Raw genomic sequence first — 11,533 nt, 5'->3', positions numbered from 1 at the left:
TCTACCCTAGCTGGCATGAGAGGAATATTGACTTTGTTCTTGATGTTTTCGACAACAGGGGTAATATTCTTTCATATTAACAACTTATAACATTGAATGAGTTTCCAACAGAGAGTTTATGTCTGTGATCAAAGCAGTTCCCACACGAATGAAAACTCGTCTTAGCTTTGGTGATGATCACAGAGTTGATCCAGAACTCAGTATAGAAGGCGCGGGCTTAACTTGAGAAATCTTGTTGTAACAACAAATGTATAAGACACATTTTTCGTTCACGGAACCAACTTTCGCCTCGAGTAAAACATTTCTGAAACATGCTTATTCCTGACATTGTCTAGGGAAAAAAAGCTTGGTTGATGCCTTACGAATATTGTATACCAAACTTATTTAAGGGAGTACACTTTAAGATTCTACATAAGATATATCCATGTATTTATAGTTTGTCCAAATTTGTTTATATGAATGATATCTGCCTTTTCTGCGAAAAAAAGAAAGTGACTCACTTGTTCTATAAATGTAAACCTGTGACAGGGTTTTGGGAAAACGTTGCAGAATACTTATTTACCTTTTTGAACACTACTCATGTTTCTGTATGTTACTATTGCAATGATAACAAGACCATTGAAATTGTGATTTGAAAACAAAAATATTGTTACCAAATACTTTATACACAAACAAAAATGCCAGAATTCGATACCAAAATGACAAATATTGTGGGTTGAATTGAATAATGTTGTTGCGACATTATCCACAGTAAATAACAAAAAGAATGACATCTTCCTGAATCATTATAATGAGATTTTTTTTCTGAATGAATTACAATCTTCACTTACATTTTTATTTATTTAATAATTTATTTTTTATACTTGTTTTGTGAGACATGTCAGATGTAGGGATGTACGTTGTTAATAATTTTGTATAATGAATAATAATTTAAAATATATATATATATAAAAATAAAACAAATTAAAGGGGGGGTGTAGCTAACATTCCACTCCTTGACACTCCTGTCATTTGCCAAAGAGAAAATAAATATTAAAATATTAACATTCTAATAGCAGAAGACAGAAACCGGGCGGTGTTTGTGTGTGTGAATCATCACAGATTAGAGTGCAATGCTTCAGAATCAAATCATGAGATACTGGCATCACTCAGGGCAGTGGGATTAGAATTCCATTTCACACTGAATTGTCAGATGATTTTGATATGCTCATTACAAATGGCTCTGGGTGGTCAGAGAATGTGCCATTGTCACTGAGGTTCTGGTGGAAGTTTATGGTGCTTTTTTTATGCTCTGTAGTCGCTGAAGGTTTTTATGTTCCAAGACAAACAAAAGCACATTTGTTTCCTGGATAACAAAAGTGTACTGTGTCCATCAACACCCCAACACGTCAAAATACAATAAAACAAAGCATGTTTTATCTAAAAGCAGTTAGCAAATTCTACAACTTGCATTCATGTCAAAATAACATGCATTTTAACAGAAACATATTTATTTCCATAAACTTTTAACCGACAATAGGTGAATGTCTGCAGTAAACTCATTGGGGTTTTCACTGTTTTAATGTCTATGGGTTTTCAGCATTGCATCCAACGTTTAGCCTACAGTGAAAGCGTTTCAGTGCCATAAAATAATATTAGAAAAAAAACGTATGATTGCAGTGACACTTTCGCCCCTTTCACCAGGAAAAAGTTAATCGCATGTGCATACGCATCCTTGCATCTAATCTGTTTACAAGCGCAGTGTTACAGGCAAGGAAGTTTTGCAGGCACTTTTTGTGTTTTGGAAGTTCCAGTCACTCCCTAAATCGCCTGTCAACAATGGGATGCTGTGGCAGTTCAGAGGTAATCGGGTTTAGGGATATTTAAGACAAAACGTGTGTTACTAGCTAGCTAGAAATGTTTAGATGTTCCAAACTAGTTGCTAACATTATCTGTTTGGGGTAACATACCCATTTAGCTACAAAAACGAACAAGTTGTTATCGACTGTCTGCAGATCTTTCGTGGCGTTGTCTGTACTGTATGTAGTTAACTATAGTTGTTTACACTTAAACAACGGACTACTTCCGTGTCTAAAATAAACCATTTCATGTTAATTTAGGTGAAAGTAAGTTATTTAGTCAAATACTATACAGTATTTCTGTGTGTTAGCACTGACTGAGGGAGAGAAAAAAGCACGCCAGGTTAAACCAGTGTTGTGCATGCACCAGGCGTTCACAGATGACGAATTTGATTGTTTCCAACTTTTATTTGTTAGCAAAAGCAGCGCGAGTGGAAACCATTGGAGGATCGAAGCTGCACGGATATTCCATGGCTCATCATATTCGCATTGTTCTGTATCGGAATGGTGAGTTTACTGTGGTTTCTTTGTAGATGACCATGGGCGCGTTCGAGCTGATCAGTTTCGTCAAGACTTTGACAAATTTTGGTCACCGCTTTTCAAAGTGTGTAGCGTTATTATAAACATTGTTCGATTTGGGACTACATGTCGACTGCATGACTTTAACAACAACCATGTGATCAAAGGTCGTGATCTTTCGATTGCAGTCGCTCCTCACCACAGATTATCCGTTATATTGACCAGATATAATCTGGAAAGCAGTCAGGAGGAGGCAAGATCAGGTGGGAACATTCTAGCCAATGAGAGGGCAGATACGCGTGCGACCAGGCACAACTGTTTTCATTAGTTACCACAGCCACAAAGTGTATCGTAAAAATTCATGAAAACAAACATTTGCATTTTGGTCCAAATTTAAGGTTTAGGGTTAGGCATAATGTTAGCAGTGTGGTTAGGTTTAAAATCACATTTGGATAAGTTAAATTGGAGAAATTGGCAGGGTTATGACTTTGTGACTGTGTTAACTAGTGACGACCAGTCATAACTCTGATCGTCTGTTCTCAAAATTGCTGGGATGTATCGTGTCCTTTTTATATCAGTATCAGCGGCAGGTTGCTTAGTGGTTAGAGCGTTGGACCCGTAACCGAAAGGTTGCTAGATCGAATCCCCGAGCTGACAAGGTAAAAATCTGTTGTTTTGCCCCTGAGCAAGGCAGTTAACCAAAGCATTGTGGGAGACAACCTTCTGTTTTGTTGGAAGCAAAAGGCACTACATGCTATTAAATTGTTGATGTTGCCACTTATCATTGGTTATTACCAATACATGTGGACTATTTTGTGTGGATGACTATTTAGAGCTTAAATAGATCTTTGTCCTTACATCCTTACAATCTAATTGCATAGGCCTACACGTGATCCACATTTCTAATATAAATAAATTAAATATCCTACTTGCTGACAATACAGCTAATGGGTTTATTTAAATATTACTGTAATGTTGTGTCCCATGTCATAGTCTACAACTTGTCTTGTCTGTAACATTGTTGTCACCAAACAAATTCAAACTTGTTGGGTGTATATTTAGTGTGAATACAATTGAATACGTATTGTAGGATACACATGGGTCATTGTTGTCACGACTTCCGCCGGATGTCGGTCCCTCTCCTTGTCCGGGCGGCGTTCGGCGGTCACCGGCCTTCTACCCATCGCCCATCCACTTTTCATTTTCCATTTGTTTTGTCTTTGTTTTACACACCTGGTTTCAATTCCCCAATGACTTGTTCATTATTTAAACCTCTGTTCCCCCATGTATGTTTGTGAGTGATTGTTTGTATGTAATACGGTCCGTTATTGTGGGCTCCTTTATTTGTGTTGTATTTGAGAATATATTTGAGTAAATATTATGTTGATTACTCATATCTGCTGTCCTACTCCTGACTCCTCTACACCAGCTACACACAGGCTTATTACAATTGTAAGATGTTTTCTACACTGGCAATTAATGTGTTATCGGGAAACCATCCCTTAATAAGCAAGTACCCCAGACACCAGTCATGGGGTCAATACCAAGTGCATATGACTGCTTGGCATATTGTTTCCCCGAGTAACTTATTTGAACTGATACACTGGTACGTGTATAGTTTAATACGTTTCTGTACAGTGAGCGTTTCCTCCTTCATGCGACTTAATCAAATTCTGCTTACTGACAAGCAACATAAAGGCTGAGAATGAAAGAAACACACGCCGGTCTCTACTGATGCTGACCTGCAATCAATTAGCATGCAGCAAGAACCTCGGACTCCATTTAGTCACATCTGTTACAAGTCTATGTTGCGCAATCACAAATAAACTGAGGAAGGTACAAGGGCGTGAAGTAATGGCAATCAGAGCATGTCCCATACGCTGCAACAACAAAGAAATCTGTCGGTGCATAATGTACCTGCCCAGAATTTACTCGTCGACTTCAGTCTACAGACGGCTGCTTTCGCCTTGCCACTCAAACGCGCCCCATGCTGAGTGTGCAACACTTTACTCGGGCACATGCAGATCTTATTGATCTCTCTTTTTGTTTTCAGTAAGCGGACATTATGTAGAACTGGCACTGTTAACTGTAATGACATATGATAATATGAAGCACACTGGTCAATCCAACCACATGAGGCATAGTGGTACATTGTTTGGCACCTATTCTGTTCGATTGCATGTATGGAATAAAATGACACTGTTTATGGGTTCGCGAAGGTTATTCGATGGGTCATTTAATACATGGCGTCATATACTGATTATTGTAATTACCAGCGTAGTTCAGCTCTACCCTGATATTGTTTTGTGCATTGTCATCATAATGATGGTGATGGGGATGATGATCATGTTGTTATTAATGGAAGCTGCTTCCCCGGTAGGCCTGTATCGCTGGTTTCTCCATTTCCACGGGAGCTGCATCCAGGCTCATCTCTGGCTACGACAGCTACGGTAACACCTGCGGTCAGAAGAACGGGAAGATCGAGGGGGTCGAACTCAGTGGCCGGGATCAGACCGACAACAAGTAAGTTGCGTTGGAAATGTGGATCATCTCGAGATGGATGCTTACCAGTTATTAGCCTATCATGGAATAGCGAAGTAATAACAATGTTTTGGTTGAGATTTCCACTCCCATGACAGGGCATTTCTGTCAGACACTTTACTCTAAATCTTACTATACTCACTTCTTGTTACCTGTGGTCAGAAAAGACTGATGTGGGTCTGAAATGGCACCCTATTCTCTATATAATGCACTCTTTTTGACCAGAGCTGGGGTCAATAATAGTCCACTAGGGAATAGGGTGCCATTTCAAATGTAGCCTGAGTGCAACAATGTTTTGCATTAATTCATGTCCATGTTCTTTCTTTTGGGAAGATATTCTAATAAATGATTCATACATCCAGTCCAGTAAGTTTCCATTCTAGCTCTTCAGTCTCTAGGAACAGTTTCAATGAGACAATGGGCTTTGTTTCTTAAACTGGGCTGGTTGCCCATTGACGTTTTGACTGAGGGGGCAGCAGGGGCGTTTTGGATACAGAGATTTGACTGTTTGCTGAGCTCCATCCCACATCACATTTTACACAACCTACCTAGTCAAAAAGTCTACTATGAAAATATACTTAGGACAATATGCAGTTTATTGTTTTGCAAGATGGAACCGTACATTTTGCAACATTCAAGGACTAAAATGTGCAGATGTTTAGTTCCGTCTTACTTGACTTGGGCCATTGGCAAATACATTCCATCTCCCTCTTTTCAGGACGTTTTTATACTTCCCTCCATCCTTATTGAGGTCCTGTTCTTTGACCTTTCCCAGGTATGTCTTCTTCCTGGACCCCTGCAACATTGACATCCTGAACAGGAAGATCAAGTCCATGGCCCTCTGTGTGTCCAGGTGTCCAAACAGAGAGCTCAAGACGTACACTGACGTCAAAAAGTTTGCACTGCAAAATGGTGAGCGTTCTTCCTGCTCTAATCCGTACTGTATGCATTTATTCCATTGGTAATTGGTGAAAATCAATTGCACAAAGTTTACTTCCTATTTCTCCACTTTTACATAGGATCGGAGCTCTGCTCATACGACATTCCAGTCTCCAGGTATCCAAGCCACGGAGAGAGATCCAAAAAGTGCCCCAAACTCCCCGTGCCACCAAGGTACAGTCCTTTTACCAGTGTCAAGTCAACAGCGAGTAAATATAATGACACTCGCGAGACTTATGTTGACGATACCATTTCCCCCATCCTCTCCCCTTGTGCAGTAAGTCTCTCCCGGTGTTCCACCGCTGCACCCCCGTGGACATCTCCTGCTATGCCCAGTTCGCTGAGGCCTTCGTCACCTTCGTCAGTGACAACAGCATGTTGCACAGGGTCATCGCCGGGGTGATGGCCAGCAAGGAGATTATCATGGGCCTCTGTGTGCTGGCTCTAGGTACTGTGCATTCTAAAGTGGCGTTTTACGTTCTACCTGTCCGTATAGCCTCCTAAAGCATAATAGTGCATATCCTAAATAACTTATCTCGCTCTCTGTATACTGCTTGATATGATTGTGCCTCAGAGGCCTCTGCTCTCCCCCTAGAAAGTTGCCTTTCCTGAGACGGGGTCAGGAAATGATAACAGGAAATGTCTCCTGGAGATCTGATGGCATCCAGGGCTCCATGCCGACTTAAAAAAAAAAGTAGAAACGTTTAGGAGCACAGTGGAGAATATTTGAGGAAACAAGCCGTTTTCTTTGCAGTAATAGTGGAAGCATGACAGTCGTGAATCTGCGCTCAGTGTATGCCCCATGGCACTCGGGCTGCAGTACAATGAAGTCGCCTAGTCATTGCAACAATTATCATCTGGGTGATTTTCATTCTAGGCGCACTGGTGCTCCTAAATAAAAATGGCAGGTCGCACAGCAAAATATTTAAGTGCATAATGCAAGTAAAAAGGTCGCACTGTAGAGCGCTGGCATCCAAAATAAGTAGTCCCCCCTCCCCCTTAAATGTACATGAAACATAAGCCTTGTGTTTCAATAAATATAGCAGCAAGAATCGTAGCGTTATACAATAATAAATGCATTTTTATGTCATGACAATAGCATCGTTTCGTCTCTTATTTCTATCCCCTCTGTCTCTAGTCCTCTCCATAATCCTGATGGTGGTGATTCGCTACATCTCTGTCGTGCTGGTCTGGATGCTCACAGCCCTCGTGGTTCTGGGCTCTTTAGGTAAGCTTCCCTCTTACCGACGTCTCAGTGATGTCATGAAAGAGACGTCTTTAGTAGTGATGGGCATTCCGAGTCTTTTCAGTGAGCCGGATCTTTGGTCTCCGCTCACCTAAAACGAGCCGTTCAGATAATGTTGTTATATCTCATCTCCAGATAATGTTTTTATATCTGATCTCCAGATAATGTTTTTAGAACTGATCTCCAGATAATGTTTTTAGAACAGATCTCCAGATAATGTTTTTATATCTGATCTCCGGGTAATGTTTTTATAACCGATCTCTGGATAATGTTTTTATAACTGATCTCCAGATAATGTTTTTATATCTGATCTCCAGATAATGTTTTTTTTATAACCGATCTCTGGATAATGTTTTTATAACTGATCTCCAGATAATGTTTTTGTATCTGATCTCCAGATAATGTTTTTATATCTGATCTCCAGATAATGTTTTTATATTTGATCTCCAGATAATGTTTTTATAACTGATCTCCAGATAATGTTTTTATATCTGATCTCCAGATAATATTTTTAGAACTGATCTCCAAATAACGTTTTTAGAACTGATCTCCAAATAATGTTTTTATAAATGTTTTTATAACTGATCTCCAGATAATGTTTTTACATCTGATCTCCAGATAATGTTTTTAGAACAGATCTCCAGATAATGTTTTTATATCTGATCTCTAGATAATGTTTTTACAACTGATCTCCAAATAATGTTTTTATATCTGATCTCCAGATAATGTTTTTAGAACTGATCTCCAGATAATGTTTTTAGAACTGATCTCCAAATAATGTTTTTATAAATGTTTTTAGAACTGATCTCCAGATAATGTTTTTACATCTGATCTCCGGATAATGTTTTTTATAACCGATCTCTGGATAATGTTTTTATAACTGATCTCCAGATAATGTTTTTATATCTGATCTCCAGATAATGTTTTTTATAACCGATCTCTGGATAATGTTTTTATAACTGATCTCCAGATAATGTTTTTATATCTGATCTCCAGATAATGTTTTTATATTTGATCTCCAGATAATGTTTTATAACTGATCTCCAGATAATGCTTTTATATCTGATCTCCAGATAATGTTTTTATATCTGATCTCCAGATAATGTTTTTTATAACCGATCTCTGGATAATGTTTTTATAACTGATCTCCAGATAATGTTTTTATATCTGATCTCCAGATAATGTTTTTATATTTGATCTCCAGATAATGTTTTATAACTGATCTCCAGATAATGCTTTTATATCTGATCTCCAGATAATGTTTTTATAACTGATCTCCAAATAATGTTTTTAGAACTGATCTCCAGATAATGTTTTTAGAACTGATCTCCAAATAATGTTTTTATAAATGTTTTTATGACTGATCTCCAGATAATGTTTTTACATCTGATCTCCAGATAATGTTTTTAGAACAGATCTCCAGATAATGTTTTTATATCTGATCTTTAGATAATGTTTTTACAACTGATCTCCAAATAATGTTTTTACATCTGATCTCCAGATAATGTTTTAGAACTGATCTCCAGATAATGTTTTTAGAACTGATCTCAAGATAATGTTTTTAGAACTGATCTCCAAATAATGTTTGTATAAATGTTTTTAGAACTGATCTCCAGATAATGTTTTTACATCTGATCTCCAGATAAAGGTTTTAGAACAGATCTCCAGATAATGTTTTTACAACTGATCTCCAAATAATGTTTTTATATCTGATCTCCAGATAATGTTTTTAGAACTGATCTCCAGATAATGTTTTTATATCTGATCTCCAGATAATGTTTTTATATCTAATCTCCAGATAATTGTTGTTGGGAGCTCAAAAAGCAGTAGTAGCAGTATGCAAATCAGGAAGCCAAATGAACAGCTCTTTCACAGGTGCAATTCAATTTCCGCTGTTCGAAAAGAGCCGGCCGTTCTCGAACAACCCATCACTAGTCTTTACCTGGTTCTTCTCTGATATCCATCCAGAAACCAGTGTATAACCAGAAAACTACATTTTACCCAGTATTAGCCTGAACCCAATGGTAGCCTAATGGTTTCGTCCTTGTGCGTTTCAGGCGGGACCGGGGTTCTGTGGTGGCTCTACGTGGACCACAGGATGAATCTGACTGACCAGACTGGTACCACCCCAACACCCCAACAGCAGTTGGCCACAGGCAACGTCCAGGCTCTGTTGGTCTACGCTGTCATTGCCACCGTCTTCACGGTACGTGTGTGTGCATGCGTGCTTGTGTTGCCATGTGTTGTGATTTCTCTGTTTTATATGGGTACCGTGTGTTTATACTGTACTGTGTTTTCAAGTATTTGCTCATCAAGACCAGGTTTGTTTAAGCAACAAGAAAAAGACAGAAATGGCCGGACCTATATTTACATTTTAGACTTTTAGCTTATGCTCTTACAGATTTTTCACCTCAGGGATATTGAACCAGGGATATTGAACCAGCGACCTTTCGGTTACTGGCCCAACACATGATTAGGGTTCCGGTGGGAAGTTAAGCACTGGAATTTTGCTTAAATTCATCAAAAAAGTTAGCTTATAACAGTGAAACAAAACAGTGCACACATTCCATCACATGTGCAGTGCACTCTGCCATCACATGTACAGCTGATTCTGAAGATCTTGCTCACTAATGAGATGCTATTGAGCCCACACTACTACACTGTCTGAGCCAAGGACTACATGCTTTCTGGTATGTTTTGATTACAATACTAGGCGGGGTGAATGTATTTTATATGAGATACATGATTTTCTTTTAACATGTAAATAGTAGCCTACAGCAAAGTGTGTTTATATAATTTCTAACTTGTTAACAATTTCTGCTAGTTAGTGTTTGCTACCATGTGGGTTTTAGGTTGCTTGAGCCTGTTAACATTTCTAGGGCAGGCGTTCCACTAGCGGAACCCCTCGACAACATTCCGCTGAAAAGGCAGCGCGCGAAATTCCAAAATATTTTTTTGAAATATGTAACTTTCACACAATAACAAGTCCAATACAGCAAATGAAAGATTAACATCTGACCTCTTAAAGATAGGGGGCAGAATTTTCACTTTTGGATACATAGCTGCCCAATTTCAACTTCCTGCTGCTCGTGCCAAGAATATAAGATATGCATATTATTCATAGAGTTCGATAGAAAATACTCTGACGTTTCTAAAACTGTTTGAATCATGTCTGTGAGTATAACAGAACTTATGTAGCAGGCAAAACCCTGAGGACTAACTGTTCAGAATTGTTTTTCTTTTTTTCCTATCTCTGTTCCCTATATTGTCTTTGCCATTGCATATTTAATAGGAACCTATGTTCAGTTCCTACCGCTTCCACACGATGTCGCCAGTCTTTGGAATATGTTTGAGGTTATACCTTTGTCTTATGAGGAAGTAGGCCAACTCGGAACAGGGGACACTTTTGTGAGTTGCGCAAGACGTTTTTTCTTTTCGTTCATGTATTGAATACAGATTGCCCCGTCTACAATTTGATCGATTATTAACGTTTAAAAATACCTAACGTTGTATTACAAAAGTAGTTTGAAATATTTTGGCAAGTTTATAGGCAACATTTGAAATATTTTGTTGTGGCTGTTTTTTTCTGGATCAAATAAATGGCCATTTTCGATATATATGGACGGAATTAATCATACAAAAGGACCAATTGTGATGTTTATGGGACATATTGGAGTGCCAACAAAAGAAGCTTGCCAAAGGTAATGCATATTTTATATTTTATTTCAGCGTTTTGTGTAGCGCCTGCTACGCTAGTTCCTTTGTTTACTGCTGGTGCAGATGTCTGCAGGCTATCAGATAATAGCTTCTTATGCTTTCGCCGAAAAGCATTTAAAAAATCTGACATGTTGGCTGGATTCACAACGAGTGTAGCTTTAATTGAGTATCTTACATGTGTGATTTAATGATTTAAAGTTTGAATTTTATAGCATTTTATTTGAATCTGGCGCTCTGCATTTCCCCATGACAATTGGCCAGTTGAGACGCTAGCGTCTCCCCTATCCATAAGAGGTTATATAAAAAAACAGGAGTCACAAAAAGCAGAAATAGAGATAAAATTAATCACTAACCTTTGATGATCTTCATCAGATGACACTCATAGGACATCGCATGTATGTTTTGTTCAATAATGTGCATATTTATATCCAAAACTCTCAGTTTACATTGGCGCATTACGTGCAGTAATGTTTTGATTCCAAAACATCCGGTGATTTTGCAGAAATACTCATAATAAACATTGATAAAAGATACAACTGTTATTCACAGAATTAAAGATAGACTTCTCCTTAATGCAACCGGTGTGTCAGATTTTTTAAAAACTTTACGGAAAAAAGCATAATCTGAGAACGGCGCTCAGAACCCAATCCAGCCAGAGAAATATCAGCCATTTTGGAGTCAACAGAAGTTAGAAATAACACCATAAATATTCACTTACCTTTGATGATCTTAT

At 38.3% G+C, this 11,533-nt stretch overlaps 1 protein-coding gene across 1 annotated transcript in view; it reads left to right on the top strand.

The window, feature by feature from the left end:
* The first annotated feature begins 1,574 nt into the window (after positions 1–1,574).
* Positions 1,575–11,533, top strand: part of LOC118362965 (choline transporter-like protein 1) — a 29,781-nt gene continuing 19,822 nt past the window's right edge. Inside the window, exons 1-8 of the mRNA XM_035743724.2 lie at positions 1,575–1,842; positions 2,256–2,345; positions 4,738–4,880; positions 5,674–5,810; positions 5,918–6,011; positions 6,116–6,285; positions 6,976–7,065; positions 9,141–9,289. Coding sequence (XP_035599617.1) covers positions 1,699–1,842; positions 2,256–2,345; positions 4,738–4,880; positions 5,674–5,810; positions 5,918–6,011; positions 6,116–6,285; positions 6,976–7,065; positions 9,141–9,289 — 1,017 coding nt within the window. The 5' untranslated portion in view covers positions 1,575–1,698. The remainder of the gene's footprint in view (positions 1,843–2,255; positions 2,346–4,737; positions 4,881–5,673; positions 5,811–5,917; positions 6,012–6,115; positions 6,286–6,975; positions 7,066–9,140; positions 9,290–11,533) is intronic.

Source organism: Oncorhynchus keta, chromosome 29 (genome assembly GCF_023373465.1).
Source record: "Oncorhynchus keta strain PuntledgeMale-10-30-2019 chromosome 29, Oket_V2, whole genome shotgun sequence".
Taxonomy (NCBI): domain Eukaryota; kingdom Metazoa; phylum Chordata; class Actinopteri; order Salmoniformes; family Salmonidae; genus Oncorhynchus; species Oncorhynchus keta.
This window is presented reverse-complemented; position numbering and strand designations above follow the sequence as displayed.